At 50.7% G+C, this 27,506-nt stretch overlaps 1 protein-coding gene across 8 annotated transcripts; it reads right to left on the bottom strand.

The window, feature by feature from the left end:
- Nucleotides 1-1,452: 1,452 nt before the first annotated feature.
- Nucleotides 1,453-26,634, bottom strand: CNDP2 (carnosine dipeptidase 2). 8 transcript variants are annotated; one of them, XM_008952684.5, is made up of 12 exons: nt 26,488-26,634; nt 22,850-23,001; nt 21,416-21,559; nt 17,021-17,183; nt 14,105-14,193; nt 12,023-12,223; nt 10,497-10,581; nt 9,315-9,475; nt 6,162-6,326; nt 3,938-4,079; nt 3,482-3,629; nt 1,453-2,579 (listed from the first exon to the last, which is right to left on the bottom strand). In XM_008952684.5, the coding sequence occupies exons 2-12, from the start codon at nt 22,907-22,909 to the stop codon at nt 2,510-2,512; spliced, it is 1,428 nt and encodes a 475-aa protein (XP_008950932.1). In that variant the 5' UTR covers nt 22,910-23,001; nt 26,488-26,634; the 3' UTR covers nt 1,453-2,509. The 8 variants fall into 8 exon arrangements, with proteins under 8 accessions (XP_008950932.1, XP_008950934.1, XP_008950933.1 ...); XM_008952686.5 differs by having other exon boundaries at nt 22,850-22,946; nt 26,488-26,618; XM_008952685.5 differs by having other exon boundaries at nt 22,850-22,946; nt 26,452-26,613.
- Between the last annotated feature and the right edge of the window lie 872 nt (nt 26,635-27,506).

Raw genomic sequence — 27,506 nt, 5'->3', positions numbered from 1 at the left:
TTCACTCAGTCAGGAGGACAGGGCCCTCATGGCCTGACCAGCTCTTGAAGGCCCTGCCTCTTAATACGGTTACAATGGCTATTAAGTTTCAACACAAGTTTGGGAGGAGCCAAACATTCAAAGCATAGCACCTCTCAGCATGGGTTCCTGACTAACGGGGGCCCATACGCAGCTCGCATGCATGAGACACCAGCAGCTACTCTTAGGATTTCTGGGGGAAGACCATGCAGTTCTTTTTGCAGGATTAGAAGCTGAAAGAATGCATTTCTCACAGTTCTGATGGAGGAGTTGAGTTGGAGCCACAAGCCCAGATAGCACTGAGTGCTGGGTCCAGCTGTACCTGAAGCCGCTACCTTTGTCTTCTTTTTTTGTTTTTACTTTGAAATGACAGGAGACTTAGAGAAAAGATGCAAAAGCCATAGAGGGTCCCCAGATACACTTCACCCAGCTAACCTCTTATGCAGCTACAGCACAACGATCAAAACTAAGAGATTAACATCCGCGTAAAACCAACTACAGATTTTCCTCACGTTTCATCCGTTTGGGTTTGTCTGATGTTTTTTCACGATGAGTGTGATGTTCCCAGAACTGGCATGTCCTCCTCAGGGAGTGGTGTCGGGGGTGCTGATGTGGACGTGTCATTACTGCTGAGGTTCATTTTGATCTGAGGGTGGTGCCTGCCAGGTCTCTCCACTGTGAAGTTACTGTTTTCCCCTTGGGAGGTGCTTTTAAGCTAAGCAAATATCCCGTTCTTTAAACCTTTGCCTACCAATTTGAGAGTGTGTCAGGGGACTCACCTGCAGCAGCAAGTGCTCCAGCTTTGATCTCCCACCTTCCTCCCACGAGCGGAGATTCTTCATCCAGGGGCACTGGTCCTTCTCACCCACTTTGTCACTTTATTTATTTATATTAGTATGGACTCATGGATTGTTATTTATTCCATGGTAAAAATCCAACACTACTGCTATTTTCTCACTCCAATTGCTCCCCTGGGCCCCTGCAAACTCTTCCAGGCTGGCTCCTGCGTCCTCGGACGCAGCCCCACACCCTCAGGAGCGCATCCTTACGTTCCGATGTGAGAGGGTCCAGACTCATCTTGCATTTTCCCTGCCCAGCCCTGGAACCAACCACTTCAAGGAGCCTTTTCCTTTCATTGAGTTTACTCTGTTCTTTTATGTCAAGTGGGCCAATCAATTCTTTGTTTAAGCCAGCTGGACTTCCTGTGGCCCCACAGCCATAAGGAGCAGGGACAGGGACACTTCTCGGAACATGCAGGGGGCCACGAGTGAGCCTCCACTTGTGTGGACGAGGGAGGGAGTGCTCGCCTGGGAAGACCTGGGTTCTGTTTTCCAGATCCTGCCTGCTGTCCCCTGCCCTGAGCTGACACCATCAACCAGACACCACTCAATAAGCATGGTGTGCACGCAACGAGCAACTCAGACGGAGCGATTCTTTTAGAGGTGTCATGTTTACTTTTTATTTAGGAGTACAAACTGAGACAAAATCATCCTTCCAGTTAGTGAGGTTTTGAGGGATCATACTAAAGAGAAGACAGGAAAACGCCAGTAATGGTGAAGGTCTCGAGAAAAGGACAGGACCCGCAGATAGCGAGAGATCAGAGGAGGCCCTGATTTCTTTCCTCATTTCCTTTCCAAATATCCCAAATGTGCAATGCATCACCTGAGACAGAAGGCAGAAAGCATCAAGCTCTCTGTTTATCCCAATTCAATGACAACCAGAACTTATTTTTTTTGAGATGGGGTCTCGTTCTGTCGCCCAGGCTGGAATGCAGTGGGGCATTCATGGCTCATCGCAGCCTCCAACTCTCAGTCTCAAGCAACCCTCCTACGTCAGTGTCCTGAGTAGCTGGAACTACAGGCATGCACCACCACACTTGGCTCATTTTTAAAAAATTTCTTGTAGAGACAGGATCTTGCTACATTGCCCAGGCTTGAGTGCCGTGGTGCATTCACAGCTCACTGCAGGCTCAAACTCTTGGTCTCAAGTGATCCTCCTGCCTCAGCCTTCTGAGTGGCTGGGACTACAGGCATACACCACCATGTCTGGCTCATTTCTTAAACTTTTTGTAGAGACAGAGTCTTGTTTTGTTGCCTAGGCTTGTCTCAGACTCCTGGCCTCAAGCGATCCTCCTGTCTTGGCCTCCCAAAGTGCTCGATTATAGGTGTGAGCCATGGTGCCCGGCCGACAACCAGAACTTTCCGCAGACCTTGTGCTTTTGGACCTTGGGTATCTTCTGCAGGTCAAGCCATCCTGACCACTCTGAGAACTTAGCCAGGGTGACTCAGCTGTCACTCCAGGTCACTCATAAGCCCATCGGGTAGCTCCACCCGTGGACAGCTGGATACACTTGTGTCTGTTCTCTAAAGTCGTGGATGACCTGACAAGAGGGAAAGGAAAGAGGGAACCTCCACTTCCCTGGGCAAGTTGGAAAAGGGTGAGGTGAGGGCAGGATTCCTTCTCGTCGGAGATGGCACACAGAGGGCTTGGCCTAGTCCTTCAGCTGGGAGACCTCATACAGGTATGCGGCCAGCATCTTGGTTCCCTCTATGTAGTTATGCCTAGTAGAGAGGAACACATCATTGTGTTGGCTGGTGTCGTGAGCCAACACCCAGGTGTGGGGTGACTCCTCCCGAGCCCAGACACACTCTGCCTTCTTCCTGGGGAGCATCCCCCATCCCAGCTTGGGGGCCCTGAGCCCTGCTTGCCTTCAGAATTCAGCACCCCGGTTCTCAAGTGCAGCTTCAGTCTGACTGCCCAGCCCAGAGACCAATCCTGGTCCCCTAGTGCCCCGGTAGTAAATGTCAAGCTTGGATCGTGGGCTCCTCCCATTATCCGCTTGTTTCTGAAGACCAGGCCTCCCCACTGGTCCTCGCAGCCAGGTCTCTGTCTCCCCCTCCCTCCTTCCTGCAGGGTCTTTGCCTCTGTCTTAGTCCTTGATCGTCTGCCTTGGTTACCCCAGGATGCATTCTTGCCTTCTGCCCTCCTCAGCAATTTTAGGGGCCAGAGGCCTCCCCCGGAACTACCCGAGACCCCTGCCTGGTGGGCCTCTCCTGCTCCCAAGGCTGGCTCAGAGGCTGCACCCGCCCCGTTGTGGGAAGAATTCCCATTACGTCCGCCCAAGTCAGGGATGTGTCAAAGCAGCAACGTGTGCAGTTAGCAATGACACTGCAATTCCTCAAAAAGGAAACAGAAAAATGAACAGAAAAAAAAGGAAATGGAGAGAGGGGCAGATGAATGCAGAGATAAACACTGCATGAACCTTGTTTTTAGCACCCCTCTCCTGCAAGGCCTCGTCCTGCCTCCCATCTGAAGTTCCCACTTCACACAAATACAGGAGGGCAGGTCACGGGGCCATCGCCCCCACCTGCTTCTCTTGGCAGCTGCACATGGGGGGAAGGGGAAGGGGCGAGAGGGACGCTGTGCAGGAGACACCAACCTGGGCCGCACCCTGGACTCTCACCTGTTGAGCTTTTCATTCTGGGAGTGGGCTCCATCATCCGCCGACCCCACAGGCAGCAGCATGACGTTCTTGCCTGTGGCCTCCTGAAAGGTCAAGGTCACGGGAATACTGCCGCCTTCCCTGGTCAAGTCTGGCTCAACACCAAAAACTAGGGGGAAATGAAATAAAATAAACGGTGAGCTTTGGGGCCCTAAGGCTGGGGATCTGTCTCAGACCACTACTCAGCAGCACTCAGTCAGATGCTGTGCAAGGCCCTGGGGACAGCAAGCCCGTGTTCAAGGTCCGCCAGGGGTCCAGGCTCATCCCACACACTGGCTGTCCTCATGCTGACTTAACTACATGCCCCCACGATACAGCAGTGCCCCCGACATAGCTACACGCCCACACGATATAGCAGAGTCCTATCAGACGTGCGAAGGGCCCTGCGCGGCATCATCCACAAGGAGAGCGTCCAACCTGTCTTCATGGCTCTTCTCCCAGCCAGGTAATGAGGGTGACTGAAGTCGGAGACCCAGGGCTTCCCACCGTGGCCCATGTACACCTTGAACTCATTGGGGCTGCGTAGTTCAGCAAACTTCTTAGTTAGGTAGCTTGTGACCTAAACCACAAATAGAATAGAGGTATACAATGCTTTATAAGCTTGCATTTGATCCAGTGCTAGTGACCTACGGGTCTGCTATCATAGTCTACAGCGAGCTTACAATCGGCCTCTGACAGGTCTGTGATGGGTCTATGCTGAGTCTACGATGAGTCTCATTTTCTGTTGCTTAATACTGAGCTACATAACTAGAGTAAGGAAAGAGGAAACTTCTTTTTTTATTTTTTATTTTTTCTGAGACGGAGTCTCGCTCTGTTGTCCAGGCTGGAGCACAGTGGCGTGATCTCGGCTCACTGCAAGCTCCGCCTCCCGGGTTCACGCCATTCTCCTGCCTCAGCCTCTCTGAGCAGCTGGGACTACAGGCGCCCGCCACCACGCCCGGCTAATTTTTGTCTTTTCAGTAGAGACGGGGTTTCACCGTGGTCTCGATCTCCTGACCTCGTGATCCGCCCGCCTTGGCCTCCGAAAGTGCTGGGATTACAAGTGTGAGCCACCGCGCCTGGCCAGAAAGAGGGGACTTCTTATCAAAAAATAAAACCCAGTTATTTCAAAGTAAAAGACAAAGTTTTAATATCAAGCAATTCACTCTTTCCAAAGATCTTCTAAAGGATGATACTATTTAAATTAAGTTTAAAAACAATCTTCCCTGACCTGCTTTATATTATGGACAGAATGTTTGCGTGCCCCCAGAATTCATATATTTAAGCCCTAAACTCCATTATGACTACACTTGGGGACTTAACAGAAGTAACTAAGGTGTGAGACAAAGTCACAAATGTGAGAAGCTGCGTTTGCACCATTCTGCTTGCCGGCCTATTTCACAGGCTCCACCCTGCCACTACCTGTAGCTCTCAGGAAAGATGCTTTGAAGACAAAACGGGGGAGCACACACCACCCCTGCCTCTTGCCCGAGTCGCTGCATTCCTTAGGAGATAAATGACCCTGTCCTTACCTTTTCCCACACATAAGATAGCACCTGACCGCATTAGTGGTTGCGCCTCTGTGACCTTTGACCACATGTGCTCTTACACCGAGGCGCAGCGTGGCTTGGCTGGAATGTAACATCTGACAGGTGCGATGTGATTCTGCACGCACCGAAGCTCCTCCACCTGCAGATGAGCTGCGGGCTGAGCCGCTCTCTCGGAGCAGCCCGGCCAAACCTCTCCAAGGCTGCTCCTGGGCCCCGGGCCGCAGTCCGCGTTCCTCAGTGAGACGCCTGAATAAAACTAACTTGAATTCTTTAAAAGCCTAGCTTTTTTTCTTTAGTAGTTTTTTTTTTCTCTTTCTAAACCTTATTTAGACAAAGGTTAAATGAGGCCAGAAGGGTGGGCCTGGGTGAGAAGATACCGAGAGCCTGCCCTCTGCCATGTGAGGACAAGCGAGGGCAGCGGCCACGGCCAGGAGGAACCCTCGTCAGATGCCACAGCTGCCGGCACCTTGGTCCTGGACTCATCCGCCTCCAAAACAGTGAGGAATCCGTTTCTGCCACGTAAGCTACCGCGTCTGTGGTCTTTATTGTGGCAGCCTGAGCAGACCGAGGTACTTCATAAAATCAATGACCACAGGCTACACTGCATCCAGACCCAGGATAGAGCCAGGCGCTGACCCGGGGACACCTCCTCATGACAAGACCTCAGTATTCAGCATGAAGGGCGAGCCCCACCCTCCCATTCCCAGTGGGAAGACTCCATCTCCCCAGGAATCCCAGCTGAGGGGGACAGTCAGAAGCTGGGCTGACCTCCAGCCACCAGAGTCCCCTCCACAAGCCACCATGGTAAGGGGCGGCTCCGGTACTCTGACCAGAACACACTTGGCCCAACGTTGGTGTTTGGCCTGGAGCCTTGAGGTGAGGTCAAAGGCCAGATTTTGGCCTGCCTCATCAGTAACAAAGGTCACTTACATGTGATGCATTATCTTTGATTAGCTTCTGAACCGTGACTGTCATAATTACTGACTTGGCCAGAGCCAGGAAGCAGGGGCATGCATGGCCCGGGTGTCTGTCGAGTAACAGCCTTTATTACCCAAGTCTCTGCCCGGACACAGTAGCTCTTGGCCCCCACCCCGTGTCCCAGCCCCACATGCCTGCTCGCTGACGACTTCAGGAGTCATGTTCGGCACCAGCCTGATGGAAAACTTGCCAACCACCTTCCTGGGAATCACGGTCTTGGCCCCAGACCCAGAGAAGGCGCCTTCGATGCCATGGAGGGACAGAGACGGGTACCGCCATCGGTGCATGAGGATGTCTTTCTGCAGAAAAATCAGAGGGTCAGGGACATCTCAGGCATTCGGTGCCAGCCCTGTCTGCTCACCGAGGAGCTGGGAATGTTGTCTGGGAAATCAGCGGTATGAGACAGGGCCTGGCCCAGGACCCTGACAACCACAGGCAGGAGGTCCAGGTGCAGGTGCGACTGCAGTGAGTGACTCAGCACAAAGGAGGCCCCTGACAGGCTGCACACCCTCAGGTGAGGCATTTCACTGCCCGTCGCTGCAGCGTGGGTGGCTCAGGTCCACCTGGCAGAACTAGGAGAGCCACGCTGGCCACTGAGCACCTGTAGAACTGGGGGTGTCAAGGTCCCACAGACTTTGGAGCTCTTGATGAGCCAGAGGCACCAGGAGTAAGAGGGGATGCAGCCCAGGCTGTGTGCAGGCCTCTCCCAGGCCCATGGGACACAGGCGAGCAGCCCGTTCCTACTGAGAGAGGGGAGCCAGGCTGACCAGCACATCTGGTACGGCCCCCTGAATACCGATGATGCCATCTCCTCAGACCAGGAGAGACTTCATCTCCTGTTTCCCGAGTGTGTCATCAACATCATGACCTTCCTGCCTGCCCCCGCCCCCCGTGTCCCTGCAGTAGCAGAAGGTGGGTCAAGAGAGTAGGTGTGCCCCCAAAGGGGCTTCCAGAAGGTTCCTCAGTGACTTAGCCACTGAATGTGTAGATTTCTGTTTGTCAACCAAACAGCTCAGTGTTATCTGGGAGGAATAGACAAGGCCCTAAAACACTGTACACAGAAGCAAACACGAGCCTGAGGGTCAGGGCAGGAGAAATAGACCCACCTTCTCCCAGGCCCGCTCCTCCCCGTGCCCAACCCCTCGGTCCCTGACATCACTGTCCAGTCACTGCCAGTGGGGACCTTCTCTTCCTATTCCAGAGGCTCCTTCCTGATGCCAGCCAAGGCTCCCGTGCCTGCAACAGCCTCACGGGTCTCCTAGCTCCACCGACTCAGCTCCGACATCCTGACCCATGATCTTTCCCAATGTGAGATCTGATGAACTCAAATCCTGGCCAGGCTCACCATCTCCTGGAAGACCCGGAGCTCCACGGCAGCGCCCAGGCCATCAGGCCGGCATGTCAGTCTCAGTCCCAGGCCTCACCCTGCTGCCCACCTGTCCCTAAGCAGCTGATATGTCTGTGCTCCTGCTGACCGGGCACGCCAGCCTTGCCCTGCACCTCTGCTGGCTGACAGGACCCTGATGAGCCTCAGCCGTTCCCAGCACCATGACCCTCCCCTCGTGCAGGCCCACAGCCTTTGGTACTGCCCAGCGTGGCCCTCAGCACATCCTTCCAGAGTTCTTGCCTGTCTGTCTCTGGGAGACAAAACTCAAGAGCCCAGCCGGGCCTTATTTCCCTTGTGTCCCAGGGGCTGAGTTGCTTAATTCAACTGATGCTGGCTGACTCAATGGCACAGAACTTCCATCTATACTGCATAACCCTACAGCCTGCAGAACTTACATCCATACCGCATAAACCCACAGCCTGCGGAACTTACATCCATACCACATAAACCTACAGCCTGCAGAACTTACATCCATACCACATAAACCTACAGCCTGCAGAACTTACATCCATACCACATAAACCTACAGCCTGCAGAACTTACATCCATACCACATAAACCTACAGCCTGCAGAACTTACATCCATACCACATAAACCTACAGCCTGCAGAACTTACATCCATACCACATAAACCTACAGCCTGCAGAACTTACATCCATACCACATAAACCTACAGCCTGCAGAACTTACATCCATACCACATAAACCTACAGCCTGCAGAACTTACATCCATACCACATAACCCTACAGCCTGCAGAACTTACATCCATACCGCATAACCCTACAGCCTGCAGAACTTACATCCATACCGCATAAACCCACAGCCTGCGGAACTTACATCCATACCACATAAACCTACAGCCTGCAGAACTTACATCCATACCACATAAACCTACAGCCTGCAGAACTTACATCCATACCACATAACCCTACAGCCTGCAGAACTTACATCCATACCGCATAAACCCACAGCCTGCGGAACTTACATCCATACCACATAAACCTACAGCCTGCAGAACTTACATCCATACCACATAAACCTATAGCCTGCGGAACTTACATCCATACCACATAAACCTACATCCTGCAGAACTTACATCCATACCACATAAACCTACAGCCTGCAGAACTTACATCCATACCACATAAACCTACAGCCTGCAGAACTTACATCCATACCACATAAACCTACAGCCTGCAGAACTTACATCCATACCACATAAACCTACATCCTGCAGAACTTACATCCATACCACATAAACCTACATCCTGCAGAACTTACATCCATACCACATAAACCTACATCCTGCAGAACTTACATCCATACCACATAAACCTACAGCCTGCAGAACTTACATCCATACCACATAAATCTATAGCCCACAGAACTCACATCTGTACCACATAAACCTAGAGCCCGCAGAACTTACATCTATACCGCATAACCCTACAGCCTGCGGAACTTACATCTGTACCACATAAACCTACAGCCTATTAAGAGAAAAGTCATGACCCACTTTTCCCCTAAGTTAGGTAAACGTTCGGCACAGTTTCCACCTAGCACTCGGCTCTGATGTGGCTTAAATGAGCCCTGGGCCCAGCGGTAAGGAGGTTACTCTATAAACACAAACACAGCAGAGCCGCTGCCAGCAGGAGCCAGCCCATGTCCCCTCTGCGTGCTTCTCCAGGTCTGATGGAATCAAAAGTAGATTTTGAAACTAAAAAATTCCAACGACCAGCAACCTGGTCACAGTCTGCTTTCTGAGTGACTCATGTGCACTGGACATTCCAGCTCTTCCCTCAGAGACCCCCTGGACCCAGGGAAGGTGACAGGGCCTGGGGGACACCTGTGTCACAGCGTGGCCCGGGCAGGTGGCAGAGTCGAGCCCTGAACCAGACCTTGTTGCTGTGCAGGAGGATCTGCGCCCCCACATCCTTGGCAAACTCCTCTATGTCAAAGTCGATGTCGTCGTACAGCTTGTGCTCCTCTTCCGTGACGGCGGCCACGGCCTCGTTAATGCCGGGGATCAGGATGTTCCCCCTCTTGTCTACCAAAGAGCCTGAGGGAAGCCGGAGAGGGTTACAGCACTCAGGGGAGGCCGCACCAAGACGAGCTGCTCTTTCCTGCACCGACCCCAGGGAGCCGGGCTCAGGAGAGATGCGGCTCAGGCCCCACAGCCACGTGGCTGAGGAGGGGCCAAGAGCAGCCACAGGGGTCCACAGAATGATGCTCGCAGATGCATCCCATGCACGTATCGCCTGTCAGGCACCGTCCGGGGCCTCAGGCTCAGCCAGTGATGTAATCAGCCAAACAGCCAATGAGGGAGCAGCTTGGGCATTCCCATTTCTCAGGTAAGGAGACTGAGGAACAAGTGGGGAAAGGAAATTGTCCTTGGTCATAGACCACGACGCAAACCAGCAGACTGGCTTCACGCAGCCCCACTCTAACAACCACCGCACTGCCCCGTGTGCCTTTTTAATGCGCATTCCACAAGAAACAAGCTGCTCCTGAGCTGAGGGGGGTAAACTGTGGGTATAACAGAGTGGATGTCACACAGGCAGCTGGCATCGGCGGGGAGGAATGGAGAGCTTGTGGAAGGTGCGGGAAGGGAGGGCTGTGCTTGGTCTCAGAGCAGGACGCCAGGAACAGCACGATGGGATGCCCGCTCTCAAAGAGCTGATCAGACAGGGGGACCTGGATGGGGCCAGTTATACATAAGACCGGCCAAAACACACGCCCTGCGAGAGATGGAAAATGACCACACCAGAGGAAGGACAGCACCACGTGCCTCGAGGGGCTTGGCCAGACAGGACCTGGGGGCGACTGAGTTGGGTGCTGGAGGCAGGGCAAGGTTTCACCAGGTGGTGACAGGCACAGGAGGGTTTCAGGGGCAAAAATAAAACAAGGGGGCCTCTCAGAGGGACAAGTGAGTGGAAGGAGGGAGAGGCACAGTAGGAAACTGAGACAGAAGTTGGTTCATGTGGAATGCTGAAATGCACCCAATGCTGATGACAGACAGCCTGGAAGTCACGCCCATCCACTTCCCCTCAACTGCGGACTGAATGCCATCCCGCGCTTACCCATCAGCAAAATGAGATCAGTCATGGCCTCGTGCACCGAGCCCCCGTACACCCCAGAATGGAGGTCTTTGTTGCTGCACTCCACCTGCACGGAAACAAAGGCCACTGTATCTGGCTGCCTAGTGGGAGCTTATTTTTATCATGTGACAGTGAATTCAACAAAGAGCATTTACAAGGCCTGACAATTTTCCAAATCAAAATTTGCTCCCTCAGGGAGCAAAGCAAGGCATTTCCCAAATTAAAAACCTAGGCAGGAACAAAAAAATACCAGCTTATCTGTGGCATATGCCAACCACAGATAAGACGGTAACACTAGCCACAGGTACAAGCATTCCACAGGGCAATCTGCCTACCACTCAAAGCCTTTGCTAGAAGTTTAACAAAGACCCTGCACCTCTGCTGAGAGGGCAGCCCAACATGAATGAGACCCACCACAAGCCTGGAGCCGGAGACCTGGGGTCGGACCTCGCCCTTGCACTGAGCAGCTGCATACCCAGCGTAGGGCAGCTGCCTGCTGAGTGCCCGGCCTCCTCGCCTGCAAATGAGAAGAGGCGTAGTGCTCCTCCCAGCACCAGGGATGACAGGCAGCCACTTTTAAAACCAGAACAGTACCTTGCTCAGAGTGAGGGCTCAGGGCAGCAACTGCAGTGATTTCTAGCACTGTTCAGGTTATAAATGACGTCTGCAGACAGGACCTAATTTAATCACCACAGTCATCCTGTGGGGTATTGGGAGATGACCACCAGCCAGTGAACGGCAGAATCTAGCCAGGCCTGTCCCTTCCCACTCTTGGTGCTGCCTCGGTTTCTCTCTCTTTTTTTTTTTTTTTTTGAAGTAGAGTCTCGCTCTGTAGCTCAGGCTGGAGTGCAATGGTGCAATCTCCACTCACTGCAACCTCCACCTCCCAGGTTCAAGTGATTCTCCTTCCTTAGCCTCCCGAGTAGCTGGGATTACAGGCACCCGCCACCACACCTGGCTAACTTTTTGTATTTTTAGTGGAGACGGGGTTTCACCATGTTGGCCAGGCTGGTTTCAAACTCCTGACCTCAAGTGATCCATCTGGCTCGGCCTCCCAAAGTGCTGGGATTACAGGTGTGAGCCACTGCACCCGGCCTTGGTTTCTCTTTTTCCCGTGCAGTCACTTAGTCATGGGATAAGGAGCCTAAGTGCTAACATATAAATATTTCCACCTTCAAAAGGAAGTGTTTCTAAAATGCTTTGTATGTGTTTGCATCTTCTGAAATGAACTAGCATTTAATCCCCTCTCAGCCGCTCCAAAGCAACATTACAAATCACACTGTCCTAGCTTGATGCTGCTGTGAGATTAACTTCTGATCATTGGAAGTGTTGCTGTCCACCCTGGTATATGACGGTGGTTTATGGAAGCTGGGAATTGGGGTACTAAGTGAGCCCTGTGCTTCTGCTTCCTGTGCACCTGACTTCTGGGTCCTTGCCTACTTTGCATTTGGAAGAACCAGGAGACTCAGGGATTAGAAAAAAGTGAACCGTACAGCTTGGCACTGTACCTCGATGAAAAAGTAGCAAATGCCCCTGAGGCCGTAGGTGATGCAGGGCTTCTTCTTTCCCAGCCAGTAATTGTCAGAAATGCAGACATAGTCCACATCCTTAAAGAATGTGTCTTTCTGGGCAAAAATCAGCTCGTCTAGGCCCTCAGAGCCTGACTCCTCCATGCCTTCGAGGCAGAATCGGACGTTGACAGGAAGCTCCTGTGAGAAGGGAACAGCACGAGTGGATATTCAGCTTTGCGAACCTTCCTTCTAGAAGCCACACTCAGGATTACGTATTTCACATCTCCGGCATTCTCCAGACCGACCACATGGGCCTCCGTGTGCACCTGTCATCACCCCCTCCCCAGGTACTGCCAGGCCGCTGTGGCTCCAGGCCACTTGGACTGGTCCAGTCTCGCAAGGCGGGGCTCTCTGGAGTCACCCCACATGACCGAGGGGAGCTTCCAGGAAAGCCTGTGCTGCTCCCTCTGCAATAAGGGCCACGACACGAAGAACGCCACATGAGTCCTGATTATACCAGTGGAGCCACCGACACGAGGAGGTGCGGGTCCCCCTGTGTGACCTTCGCTGCTCCCGGGCACAGAAGCGCTGCTCTCCCCGAGGAGCCTGATGGGAACGTGCCCACCTTGCCGTGTGTCTGGATCATTGTGGCTTCGCAGGTGCTCTCCCGACTCTGACCCCCACACCCAAAGGTGAAAAATGAGGTTGTGCATGAAGCTGGCGATTTGCCAAAGGCCAGGCAGGCTAAGGAACATCAGGGCCTAAATGAGGACTCAAGGCTACTGAGTCCTATTTCACGACCACCCAGGCTGCCCCCAGACAGCCCTGTTCCTGGATGCACTTCCTCCCCTGCCTCCCCCTCCTCTTCTGCCCGTCACATGAAATCTTCCACAGGACCTCTGCCCGTGCACAGCCACCTGTCACACTTGGTTGCCCCAGAGCCCGAGGTGCCTCCACTGCAGCTGAGGCTGAGGGCTCCACGGGGCCAGAGGTTGGGGAGGCTTCCTAGTTCCCGCCCAGCATGCAGGCTCGGCCGCACCAGGCCAGGTGGTTCTGGGTGTCACCTCCCCACCATGTAAAGTAATCCCCCGGACCAGCAGGGCTAAGACCCTTTTCAGACCGAACATTCCATGCTTTGACAAAAATGCTTATCTTATTCTTATGTCATCATGATACAAGATAAAAGCAAGATGCAAAGATGTCTATACAGCATGATCACAACTAGGCAAAAAGCAACAGAAAATCTTGGTAGATTTCAAAATACTAACTGTCTTTGGATTCTAGGCAAGTATTTTTCTCTCTACTTGTCCGTTTTTTAGCAAACTTTGAACAACGAGCAGATATTTCACAGGTAGGAGAATGCTTTTTTTTTTTTTGAGACACAGTCTCACCCTGTCACCCAGGCTGGAGTGCAGTGGCATGATCTCGGCTCACTGCAACCTCTGCCTCCCTGGTTCAGGCGATTTTCTTGCCTCAGCCTCCCAGGAGCTGGGATTACAGGTGCCCACCACCATGCCCGGTTAATTTTGTATTTTGAGTAGAGACGGGGTTTCACCATGTTGGCCGGGCTGGTCTCGAACTCCTGACCCCAAGTGATCCGCCCACCTCAGCCTCCCAAAGGAATTCCTCCCAAAGGAATTACAGGTGTGAGCCACCGCACCCAGCCAGAGAATACATTTGAAAAATCAGAATTTATTTTTAGGAGGATGTAAACCACACAGAGACAGTGAGGGGCCTGTGTGATGTCACAGAGCCTGCACTGCGTCCTGGCAAGGGACCACACTCACGGAGACAGGCAGGGACTGAAAAGTCACATTTCACGCGGTGGCAAAAATCATGCTGAGTCGCCAATATTGTGACCTTTAAGCAGCTGTAAAACAATTACACTTTGAATGTTTCCTAAAGCTGGAAAACAAACCTGTACTCTTACATCCGAGTCATCTGTGCTGATAAGGGCTGGGGGACGCTTGTCTTGTCTTTTCCTGTGAGCTTACAAGCTGTTGTGTGAACAGAGAGCCTGTCTTTGTATGGCTCAGATGGAACCCAGGATTCAGGCAGAAGTCAGCGTGGGGGACATACCTGGCCTGTTTTCTGATACGCTTCCAGGGCGTTTATCCAGCCGGCCACCGGGCCCTTATCATCAGTCGAACCTCTCCCATACAGCTTGCCTAGAACAGCAATCCACAAATTCATAAAGTGATGATTACAAGGAACCCAGAAGCAGCATGTCCCAGGTGCACATCTGATAACCCCTTAGCCAAGCAAACACGAGAGAGGCTTCCCCTTCCGATCAGGAGCCCCCAATCTCCACCCAACACTATTGTTAAATTTGTCAGAGAATTTGGCATCATCAAAGAGATAGGCCACGTGGATGCTCCCGAGAACCCCTTCCTTCTCCCACCGTGGTCATGGTGGTCAGGTGGGGGCACAGCTTCCTGCTGGGTCAGGGTGGAGACCTCCAGTCTAACTCCAGGGAGTCGCAGCCAGCTGCTTAGTTCATTAAAACCCATTTACCAGAAGCAGCAGGGAGCAATGGGGACAGGAAGCCCAGTCACTTAGGAACCTCAAGGCACCGTTGTCAAAAAAGAACCATAATCTCACCCCCACCCAATTGTGACACCTAATTTGATTAAAAAACAAAGAACTAACATGTTTATCATTTAACCTCTCCTTCTTTCTTTCTGTAGTTATCACTCTTAAAACTACAGACAAGACGCTGCTTCTAATCAGCGTCATCAGTCACAGTGGCCCCTCACCACAATTGCTTCTGGGGAAGCTGACAACACAAGCGACAACTTGAAGACAAGGCCCCACCCCTCCTCTATCCTCTGCCACGCAGTCCCGGCCTCATGGAACCAGAGGAGGGAGCCGTCCTCAAGGCGTGGCCTTCTCGTGGGCCTGGGTCTGCCCGGCCAGTCTCGTGACCTCCCAGGGCTCAGGCTGCTTCCCAGGTCCCGCAGTCTCAGCATGACGCAGCCCAAGGTAGTATGAGGCTGAAAGTCATCACCACCTGGGGAATTTCCTTTGACGAATGAAACCCAACCTTTCACAAAAACTGAAGATCAAATATAAGCTTTTCTAAAAAAAAATCCTCATCCCTACAACAAACGCTGAACAACTACAGTGGCTGGCACGGTGCTGGCTCAGAGCTGCCAACAAATGTGACCTGCCCCCACCCTCCAGGGCTCCCTGACAAGGAGAGGGAGGCCGGGCAGCTGGCAGTGAAGCTTTCCCACAGTACAGGTGCTCTTCTAGCTTCCTCGACAGTCAGGAGCCTACTGAGGCTGGGACAGGGAGGGCTAAGAGGATGGCTGGAGGCAGGCCTCACAGAGGACGAGGCAGCGGTGATGGGGCTGACGCCCGCGCAGGTGCCCAGGTGCAGTTTGGAGCAGCACAGGCTCCTGGGGGCTGTATGTGGTCCTGTGTGGCTGGGTACAGGTGGGAGAAGGGGCAGGCAGAAGGCAGGTGAGGGGAGGGACCCTCTGTGCCATCCTGGGTCCCCCAAGAGGAGTCAAGAAGAGAAGTGGCATGTTGAGGTCACTCTGGGAGCAGCCCAGAAAAGGAGTGGCACCGTGAAGGCCCAGAAGTGGAGAGCAGGACCCAGCCACGGAGTGGGTGAGGGGGACAGGAAGCTTTCAATGTGGGAAGGGCAGTGGTCCCAGAGGAGAGCCTGGCAGGGATGGGGACCCAGTTCCCAGTGCAGGTGGCAGAGAGATGGTGCCATCCACGGAGACTGTAAGACAGCGGACAAGGAGCAAAGACAAAGACTTCTGTTCAGAGACAGCGAGTTCCCGGAGTGAGGGCACAGCCAAGCAGACATGTGTTTCTGACGCTCGAGGGGCGCCCAAGTGCACAGAGAGGGTTAATCCTACAATCCACCGCAAGTTAGTAATTCCACCGTGACAAGGACAATGACACGGAATTACATCTCATAAAAAATGTTGCTTTAAGTAAAGTCATTTTCAATTTTGCACAGTAATGAACACAACTGACACTGGGCCAGGAAAGGTTTGAACACAGATGCAATGATCCAGTTGGAAGGGCTTCGATGAGAAGAGCCTGGAACTTAGCCCAGAGGGGCCCAGCATGAGGGTGGGAGGATTCTTCATCTGGTCAAAGCCTCCCGTGCAGGCACATGTGGAAATTCAGAAATGAAAGCAGAAGGCCTTTACACCAGAAGGAACAGGAAGAAAAGAGGCTGGCCTGCGGGGTCCCTCACAGCAGGGGCCTCAAAAGGCTTGCAGGTGCCCGGCCCACGGAAGCACTTGGTGAATAACAGGGACATCGCCACCCCCACTGGGGCAGCCAGGGTGAAGGAGGCCACTAACATATACCGTAGAAGCAGCTGTTGGTAAAGGTGGGGGAGGGGGACGAGGGGACAGGCTTTTCAGGAAGGCCCTGCCTGGACTCCAAATGTGCATTCTGAGAAAAAGCATCAGCAGTAGAGGAAGCCTGGCAGACGCCAGCCACGGGGGGCTCATTTGCACACGAAAAGGCAGGCTTTCTGAAAGTTCAGCAACAGAGGCACCTGTAAGAAACCTCCATTTCTAGCTTACGTTAAAAACAGTCTGTGCCTGGCGTGGTGGCTCAAGCCTGTATTCCCAGCACTTTGGGAGGCTGAGGTGGGGGGGATCACTTGAGGTCAGGAGATCAAGACCAGCCTGGCCAGCATGGTGAAACCCCGTCTCTACTAAAAATAAAAAAACTAGCCAGGCGCGGTGATGGGCGCCCATAATCCCAGCTACTGGGGAGGCTGAGGCAGGAGAATCGCTTGAACCCCGGGAGGCGGAGGTTGCAGTGAATTGAGATCTTGCCATTGCACTCCAGCCTGAGCTACAGAGTGAGACTCTGTCTCAAAAAAAGATTTTTAAAAAGTAATAAAATAAATAAAATAAAATAAAAACGGTCTGTACTGGAAATGGAAAAACGGACTAGCAATGACTTTCCAAAAGTCAGTGCCTTTCCTCTGGGCACGCATAGGCGCACGGCGCTCACCGTCTCGCTCCACCAGGGTGAAGGGCTCGCTGTCCCAGCCGTCCTCCAGGGCTGCAGGCTGCACATCCAGGTGCCCGTAAATGCACACGGTCTTCTTCTGTGGGTCGGAGCCCAGCCTGCCGAGCAGAATAGGAGGGAGCGGGATCTCCGAGCCATCAGGGAGCTGAGCATGGAGAGGAAAGGAACCAAGGACAGCCTTTGTTTAAGAAATTCAGTGCTTAAGGCGGAGATTATTAAAAGACCTTGAGCTTCCTTATCTGTCCTTATCAATCAACCTCTATTGTAGAGTTTAAGAGCACACTGTTCAATGGAGTCACTAATTAAGATTTACTTTCTTACTTTCTTGTACTCCAGAGCACATGTACATGTTTGCCAACTGCAGGCAGTTTGGTAAATTTTTTTTTTTTTTTTTTTTTTTTTGAGACAGAATCTTGCTCTGTCACCCAGGCTGGAGTGCAGTGGCGTGATCCCAGCTCATTGCAACCTCTGCCTCCCAGGCTCAAGCAATTCTTAGGTCTCAACCGCCCAAGTAGCTGGGATTACAGGTGCCGGCCACCATGCCTGGTTAATTTTTTGTATTTTAGTAGAGACAGGGTTTCGCTGTTGCCCGCACGGTGGTCTCGAATTCCTGAGTTCAGGCAAACCACCCACCTCGGCTTTCCAAAGTGCTAGCATTACAAGCATGAGCCACTGCACCTGGCTGGATTTGGTAAATTCTTAAAGGCTGGTTTTTCTTTGACTTTTATATAACAAAACACGCAGGCTGAGTTCGGGATGCAACTTAGTTTATTATTTTCTGAAATGATGGTTAAAATAAACTGTAATCTTAAATCAGAAGAGGTATTTTTGAAATTCTGTACATTGATTACAATTATGCATGGAAAATGCCATAAACCAAGATATATAAAAAAAAATCTTTATATCTAAATTCACATTTAGCCATTCTAAAAAGTTAGTGATAGCAGGTACGCCTTCTGAGCTTTGTCCCAAAAGCACTACCAATATTCCACAATCCCATAGGAATGGAGAACGGGACAGGCATCCCAGCCCGCCCCTGCATCTAAATGGAGGCAAATCAATCTTAGGTCTTTTCCAGTTTTCACATCAGGTCAGTGGTCTCCACCTTTTACTTTAGACTATGGCCTACTCAGGCTGTGCAATACTCCTGTGGCCATGTAGCTCCTCTACCAGTGCCTATATTCCAATAGGAAAATACCCCATGATCATCACAAAGTGTCACAAGCAAGTGGCAGGAGATGGGTTTAGCTGTAGGAGGAAGAGACTGTTCATACTAAAACATGACATACATATATATTAGTCTAGTTACTAGGAAATACTGTTCATGAAAATAGGTATTAACAGACACAACACAAAAACTAAATTGATAATGAAGTTAAATGAACAGTTTGCAATTAAGAGGTAAAATGAGCAGTCACTGAAATGACAACTGGATCAGGACAGTGCTGGTGATAGGCTGAGAAAAGTGTCCCTTCCAAACTGCAGGGCCTCCAGCTCTAAGTGTACAAGCACTTTATGAAACTGGGCAGGTGGCTGGGATTCTTGTGGGATCCAGGATTTGTGTTCCCAGTAATTTAAGTAACCCCTGCAACCTGAAGGCTGCTAGTGTGCTGCGTGTGGCCTGACGCCTCTCATTTGTCCCAGCGGCACTGTGGCTGCGTGTGCAGTGTATGGCCTGACGCCCCTCATTTGTCCCAGCGGCAGTGAGGCTGCGTATGCCGTGTATGGCCTGACGCCCCTCATTTGTCCCAGCGGCAGTGTGGCTGCGTGTGCAGTGTATGGCCTGACGCCCCTCATTTGTCCCAAAGGCACTGTGGCTGCGTGTGCAGTGTATGGCCTGACGCCCCTCATTTGTCCCAAAGGCACTGTGGCTGCGTGTGCAGTGTATGGCCTGATGCCCCTCATTTGTCCCAGCGTCACTGTGGCTGCATGTGCAGTGTATGGCCTGACGCCCCTCATTTGTCCCAGCGGCAGTGTGGCTGCGTGTGCAGTGTATGGCCTGATGCCCATCATTTGTCCCAGCGGCACTGTGGCTGCGTGTGTGGCATGTGGCCTGACGCCCCTCATTTGTCCCAGCATCACCGTGGCTGTATCTGTGCCTCAGTTCTCACCAGGACAGCCTGTAGCCACCAGGGACAAAGAATTGTTGCTGAAATCTCCCTGCTCTGGTCCCAGGGAACCCATGGCTTTGGCAGTCCCAGCTGGCCCTCAGCTTGCCTGAGCAGAAAAATGATTTTCAAATGACCACAGATTTTCTCTACATAAATTCCTGTTCAATAGGGCTCCTGTGAAATACTTTAGCATTTTCTGAGAAACTGCTTTGGCCCATAGGTAAAATTGTTCTGAAACGCCCAACATCACCTTTCCTTCATCAGCTGAAAATACTCTGACTTCTGCGCTGACACAGGAAAACACCCACTTCCACCTTCACCCCTGCATCAAGTCATCATCACTCTGAAAAACAGAACACCACTGCCACATGGACATGCGGGAAGAGAACAGAAGATGTGTAGTCACCCCACACTGCAAGCATCTCTGCAGAAGATTCCACGAATGATGAAATCTTTCAATTCCTTGATAAAAATCAGTGTTATGTAATTCAAAATAGTATAACAGTAATTTAGTTTTTTATGAAAGGCCCTTTCTTAAGAATTGCACAGCAATGTCAGTGATCAATGAAGTAAATATAACTATTGTAATGAAACAACTCCTAAAAATGATTTACCTCACCTAGATTTTTCAATATATTAGGAAAAAAAAAAACAACGAAAGGGAGCAAGGTGAGTTTGACCCTAAAAAGAAACAACATGAAGAAACTTGGTTTATTCTCCCAAAGATGGGGGAAAATTGGTGGGAAGCTATAATATACCCTAAGTCAATTATTAAATTTGTTTTCAGAAGAAAACCTCAAATGAATAGCACTGCCTGGGGAATCGGGAGGCCTGGGCATGAACCTGCTCTGCATGAGCCTCCTGTGGGCTCCCAGTGGACAGAGCTGCCTGGCCTCCACTCTCTCCCTCTGATGAAACGAACACGCTGAACTGAATGGCCACACTCAAGCTTCTAGCGCTGTGATTTCAGATTGACACCCAAATCATCAGGCCAAAGAACCGAGATAAGCCATAGCTTATCATTAGATCAAAGAATATAAAAGAATATTACAAACTTTGAAAATATATGGCATGAAACATGCAATTAACATAAGGCTGAAATCATTTGAAATAAACTAGTGAAATAACATACAGTAAGAGGCCGGGTATGGTGGCGTGACAATTTGGGATGCCAAGGCAGGTAAATCGCTTGAGACTAGAAGTTTGAGACCAGCCTGGAAACACGGAGAAACCCCGTCCCGACAAAAAAAAAAACAAAAAGACAAAAAAAACACACATATATATACACACACACAGTAAGTCCTCACTCAACTTCATGGATAGGCTTTTAGAAACTGTGACTTTAAGTGAACAAAACTACCTTATTCAAGGACCTGTTGTTGTATGTTGTCTTGCTTAAAGTTGCAGTTTCTAAGAACCTATGGATGACGTGAGTACTTACTGTACCACAAAGTGAGACTGTTCATTTAGCAAGAAAACAAACCATTGTCACCTGTCAGAATCCTGCACTGAAAAACAACAGACCCCCACACAAAATATCTCTTATGAAAAAGTGGCTCACACCTGTAATCCTAGCATTTTGGGAGGCTGAGGCAGGTGGATCACCTGAGGTCAGGAGTTCGAGACCAGCCTGGCCAACATGGCAAAACCCCGTCTCTAGAAAAAATATAAAAATTAGCTGGGTGTAATGGCGCACGCCTGTAATCCCAGCTACTCAGGAGGCTGAAGCAGGAGAATCGCTTGAACCCGGGAGGCAGAGGTTGCAGTGGGCCGAGATCACGCCACTGCACTCAGCCTGGGCGACAGAGGGAGACTCTGTCTCAAAAAAAAAAAAAAAAAAAAAAAAAAAAATAAGGCTCAAGGACGCAGCACTGTGTGTGAGGGGGAGCCAGGGGTTGGGGGGCGTCTTTATAATTTTTAAATGGACTTGAATAAAGTGTAACTTCCTAGTTTGAAAGCTTATGGATTGCTGGGATGGGAATCTCAGCCATTCTCTGAGAATGACTGTTACATTAACTTAGTCCTGAGTAACTGTCAGCAGTTCTCCTTCCTGGAGAAAAATGCTGAGTGCCACAAAACCTTTGCCCCAATCCAACTGAAGCAGTCACGTACAGAACTTACCATCCAAATCAGGCCCTTCCTTTTTTGTTTTAAAGATGAGTGGGGTATTTGAAGCAAAAGATCTTTTAAGAACTTGTGGCATCTTGTCAACCCCTCAGGCAGAATCTGTCTATGGTCCTGCAATGCAAAGAATGTTGCCTCCTACCTTTTGTTTTCCGATATCCACCAGTTCCACAGAGCCGCCCAACTGCTTAACATCTGCAGCAGCAACCTCCATCATCCTCCTGATTTCGCCTCTCTTCTCCGGCCACGCAGACACACTCTGGATAGCCACCCATTTTGCGAGTTTCTGTTTGTGGACAAGAAGCAACGAGGGATTCTGAAAAGGTGTCCTTGAGGGAGAAGAGGCTCCCGAAACGTTGCCATGTTCCAGGCTCACCCTCTGTGGCTGCTGAGTTTGAACAGGCTGATTGGAAATAGGACAGACCCAGCACGTGTGCTTTGGGTTTAAGATTTTAAAAACTGTTTGTACTGAGGGAAGAGAGAGACCCTCTCATATTGTTTTATACTCAGTACCTGTTTAAAAACAAAAAAAAAACAAGGAAGTGAAATCAAAGACAGGCAGTCCGGCGCCAGGCCCAAAACCGGACCCGGGCCTGGCTGTCCTAAACCTAGTAGTTAAAAATCAACTCATGACTTAAAAACCGATGTTATTCATAGATTCCAGACACTGTATAAAAGAACATTGTGAAATTCCCTGCCCTGTTCTCTTTCTCTCTGACCACCGGTGCATACAGCCCCTGTCACATACCCCATGCTTGCTCAAATCAATCACGACCCTTTCATGTGAAATCTTTAGTGTTGTGAGCCCTTAAAAGGGACAGAAATTGTGCACTCAGGGAGCTCGGATTTTAAGGCAGTAGTTTGCCGATGCTCCCAGCTGAATAAAGCCCTTCCTTCTACAACTCGGTGTCTGAGAGGTTTTGTCTGTGGCTTGTCCTGCTACAGTACTAACCCTGTACCAAGAACTGGAGTACAAAAGAAAAATGTCACATGGTTTATTTTTAACGATTAAGGAGGAAGTAAATGTAAAATGTACCAGGTTCCGTAAATAAGTTTTTATCTGAATGTGACTAAATTACAACTGAAAGATACAGAAAATACCCAATGTTGCCACAGTCCAAATTAGCTTATTTATCATCCTGACAATGGCCAAATTTTCTAAAGTATAATTTTAGCATGAGAATTCTAAAGATTTCATCTGTAATGTGTGTATGAAGAATAACTTTAAAACATAATGCTCTAAGTTAACATCAAGAAACAGATTAATATATAACATTATTGAATTACTTAGAACATACTTAATGCAAACTATTTAATCTGTAACTATCACAAGAAATTGTTGATGGAGATGAAACAAAAATTTCAATTAGATTTGCTATTCTTAGAAACATACATTAACACTTTGTCAAAAACCAAAAGTGTAACCTATGCCATAAGAAGCTAATGAACAGATCTCTAGGCAGATCTTCTAACCCTGGATTTAAATGGCATAATTCATATTAGCTCTTGACAACTTCTCTGGGCCCCATGGGATTAAATCAGATTTTACTGTTTCCTAAAATGAATATTCCCTTACCTTAATGTAGCGATCCTGATTTTCATCTATGTACTTAAACAGGGTAGTGAGGGCCGCCATCTTTCAACCAGACCCCAGACCGCAGATCTCGAAGGTTCTTGGAAGGAAGAGCAACTGGTCAGTCCTGTCTCTAGTGGGGACTGACAGTCGACCTGCCCAGAAAGCACGTGTTCAGAATTGTAAATTGTTGCCCCACCCTCCCAGCCAGCACTGCAACACCCTCAGCCAGAGACGCTCCAGGAAGTGACTGCGGCTTCAGAGACAAAAGCTTTGGGAACCAGTTAGAGGCTGGGGCTAAACTTCCCTTCTTTACTTGGAAGGAAAATTACACAAAATTCCATGTCAGATGGCAGGTAACAACAGAGGGAGGGCCTGAGTTGAAGAAAATACAGTGAAAACTAAAAGTAGGCACTTTCAGTTTTACTGGTACTTTAATAAAAATTTTTACACTCTTAAAGCACAAAGATAAATTCCACTTTCTGTTATTGCAGAGGATATAGTCACTTCAGGGATCCCAGCAAGAATGTCACATCCTGTGTCCACCACCACAAACCCACAACACAGACGACAGAGCCCAAGGAAAACCAGATTCAGTTTAAGAAAGTTGATGATCTTACTCCAGAAACAGCCAAAGGGCAACAGCTAAACCTCCACAAGCACCTGACCAAGAGGCCACACAGGCTCCAGGGCGCATGCTCTCACCCCGCTTCCATGCGTGACACCCAGCAACTTCCGCCCCACTCACAGATACAGGTGAAAACACATCCTCACACTCTTTTTATTAGTCACAATGAATACAATGGAAAAATGATTCTGGTATTGGGACTTTTATAATTGGCTTTCCGCAGCAGAAAGCACACAGCTGTACTGAGCAAATTCAAAACTGCGGGGACATGAAGTGCCTCAGAGTCACAGCTGTGGAGTGACAGGAACCTACTACAGCCTCGTGTCTACCTGCCAGACAAACGCCTGTGCACTGACGTGCTGCAGGTAAAGAGCGTTGTTTCCTTGGTATAGGCTTTCAAAGTGACTTCTCAACAGAGAGGTGACTTTATCCACCACGACACCAAGCATGGCAACTGTTCAAAAGTGGCTGTTGCTGTGCAGGGTGATGAAATCGCAGGGCACTGCAAGTTGCAAATGTGATTTCTATGTGGGTGGGACATCCAACCACTGCCTTCTCAAGTGCCCTCTTCCTCCTCTTCAAACACTAGCCACAGAGCATGGAATGGTTATATACCTCCCAGCCAGCTCGGATCTTTCTGCTGAGGCACTCATTTGGAGGAGCCTCAAGTAAGATGGAGCCCATGAGCACGCTGGAGAGGCGTTTATCAGTGTTAATAAATAACACTGTCATCCATCTGTTGCCAAAAATGTACGCAGGGAAGCTACCTGTTCACATTAAAGGAAATCCTATTTAGCAGGACAATATGCTACATGTAGTGATTTTCATTTGGGTTCCTGGTTATTAAATGCCACAAATCCCAAGCTCACTGTGGTACATTCTCATTAATATTATTCTCTTGTAGTCAAATTAACCAATGGCATTGTAGCTAAAGTCACTCAAAAATATAGTCACGTGCCACATAACATTTCCATCAACAACAGCGGTGGTCCCAAAAGATTATAATGGAGCTAAAAAGTTCATTTTCTGTCTAGATATGTTTAGATACACAAATACCTACCACTGTGTTACAACTGCCTACAGCATCCAGTAAAGGAACATGTACGGGTTTGTAGCCTAGGAGCAATAGGCTACACCATATAGCCTAGGTATGTAGGAGGCTGTACCATCCAGGTTTGTGTGAGCGCAGCTCAGGATGTGCACACAACAACGAATCGCCTAACTATGCATTTTCTTGGAATGTATCCCCATCCTTAAGCAACATATGACTGTAATTATCTAAGTTACAACTTTCACTAAAAGAGAGGAAACAGGGATCAGATTGTTCCACCATCAGAGATGGGCTAAAAAGCAACTCCTGTTAATCACTCATCCAGTCAAACGAGGCTAGGCCAGGTTCCAGTTTCTCCTCCCATTCACACTTCTGGGTTACTCCTGTTTCACTTCCCCCCACCTCCCCCGTTACAAAGCCATTAAATGGAACCATTTTTATATGCTCTGGAGAACACCACTAATTAAGGTGAAAGCAGTATGCTGGATTGAGCAAAAGCATTATCCTTTTAAATGACACCTCACTCCCCTCTAAAAATCTAAAGTTCATAAGGAGTAACTTTATTTATTTATTTAGAGACAGGTTGTCATTCTGTCACCCAGGCGGGAGTGCATTGGTGTGATTTTGGCTCACTGCAACCTCTGTCTCCCAGGCTCAAAGGATCCTCCTGCCTCAGCTTCCCAAGTAGCTGGGACTGCAGGCGTGCACCACCACACCCAGCTAATTTTTGTATTTTTTGTAGAGACGGGGTTTCCTCGTGTTACTCAGGCTGGTCTCGAACTCCTGGACTCAAGCGATCTGTCCGCCTTGGTCTCCCAAAGTGCCGAGGTTACAGACATGAGCCACCATGCCTGGCAAGGGAGTAACATGATTTAAATGTTGAGACTAGTGGAGGGAAGGAGAAATTGCTGTGGCACCTGGAACCGTCAGTAGTACACACAAATGAGTCTTCTAGTTCTGAGAATCTCAGTCCCTGTCCCTTGATAATTGAAGGCATATATAACACAAATAACTGAATCACACCTTCATGTCTGATTAAGAACAAATAAAAGAATCTCCAATCTGCCCAAGCTAGAACTTGATCCCTAAGCATAATGTGGACTTCTCTTTCTCCACTCCTGCCTGCAAACATTAGGGACAAGGAAGGTATTGGTAGCAGGCCCCGGGTTCTCCGCCTCTTCCTGCAGTCTATGCTTGGATGATCTACGGAATCTGACCCTGGCAGGCGGTGGGGAGTTTGGTTTGGTGGCCCTGTCTGTGAGGACCAAATATTGTCTCTATTTCAGATGAGGAAACTGAAGCCAACTGAATAAGACACCTGCCCCAGACCATCAAGCTGGCATGGGAATTTTGTCTTCCCTCAGACGCTTCCTCCTATAGCCTTAAACGCTGCCTCAAATGCTGGCGGGAGCTAGGGACCCTGTCCAGGGCCCTTTGAACCTGGGAGGCTTCTGTCCCGCCACACCCCCCACCCCAGGTCTCTGGGAAAGGGATCCGTTGGAGAAAGGCTGGAGTTCTCAGCAGGCCCCTGGGGAGGGGTGTGGCCTGACCAGCGCTCGGCTCCCCGCAACCCCATCTGCAACCCGGGTCGTTCCACCCGACTCCAACAGGGAGGGCCACGCAGGCTCAGGCCAAGTGCGCCGCCCAGCTTGTCCCTGCGTACCGGGGACGCGCTCGGCGCTGCTGGGACACGAGTGGCCCGGAGGTGCGAGAGGCCCCGGGGCCATGGCCGTCACGGGCCTCGGCCCCCGACCGCGCGCTCGGGAACAGCCCGGACACCATTGTTCTCGCCTGGCTGCAGCCGGGCGCCCCACGCTGCCCCACGAATGAGGCGTGACTCTCGCCGCTGACCCGGGTCCTCCCCGCCCAGCCCGTTCCCAGCTCAGGGCGCCCACCCAGGAAGGAAGGTCCATCAGGAAGACCCACCTGGGAAGGAAGGCCCACCAGGCAAGGCCCTCTTACCAGCAGCAAGCGCGGCGCCGGTTCCGTACCACGTGTCCCGGCCACGACCCCCGGCGCTGGCCCGCCCCGCTGTCGCCCTGGCCACCAACCCCGCCTTGTCTGGGGGGCAGGCATCGCCACGCCCCCGCCACGCCCCCGCCACGCCCACCAATCCGGCCAGAGGCAGAGGGGTGATGTCACTCACTCCCCGCCCCATTTCCGCCCTGAGCCAGGTGCGGAAGGCGACGCCACCTCTCCCAGCTCCATTTCCGCCCCGCCCACCAATCCCGGCCTGGTCCACAAGGCTTACGTCTCCTCGCCCCTCCCCGACTGTGGACGGGGGGGATGTGGGCGTGGCGAGGGGGCGGAGATTTCGTGGGTTGGGATTCGGGGAGGCAGGACACGCGGGAGCGCGTGTCGGGAGCTGTGGGTTTGTGCTGTGTTTCCCGGTTGCTCCTGGGTGGGCGGGGGGCCTGGTGCTTCAACGGTGGGGTCCGAGAAGCCTCCTGCAGTGCGGCAATGGAGTCCAAAACTAGGGGGCCCTGACTCTACCCTCTGATCGCCCAGGCTCCGGAGGTCCCACGACGCTCCCATTCCCTTGCGCATCCAGCACTGCACTTCCCGTTGCGTTTCAGTCCCGGCGGAGTCGGGGCACGGACTCCTGCGGGTCACACAAGCTCCAATGAGAGGTCGGTCTGAACTGGATTAGGAAAGCGTTCGCCAGCATCGTTACCAGTAGTGGAAATATTTTAGTATTTGTGTCCCATGACCCTAGGAACTGATGAAGGAAGCAAAGCCAGCACCGTGTTTGAGCGTCTGCGACAGCGCTTTCCTTTTTAATCTTTACAACAATTCTTGGGGGTAAAATTGTTATTCCCTGGTCTGCTCACTTTTCCAATAGAGTGTTCTCAAAAGACTTTCTTTAAACTTGTACCACTACCACATTCTTTAAGGAGTGATGGCTCGGGGGTTATTATTTTTTAAAAATGAATTTAATAGTTGTAAGAGATGTATACGTTCCCACATAAAGTAAAATGTTA

Source organism: Pan paniscus, chromosome 17 (assembly GCF_029289425.2).
Source record: "Pan paniscus chromosome 17, NHGRI_mPanPan1-v2.0_pri, whole genome shotgun sequence".
NCBI classification, from domain to species: Eukaryota; Metazoa; Chordata; class Mammalia; order Primates; family Hominidae; genus Pan; species Pan paniscus.
This window is presented reverse-complemented; position numbering and strand designations above follow the sequence as displayed.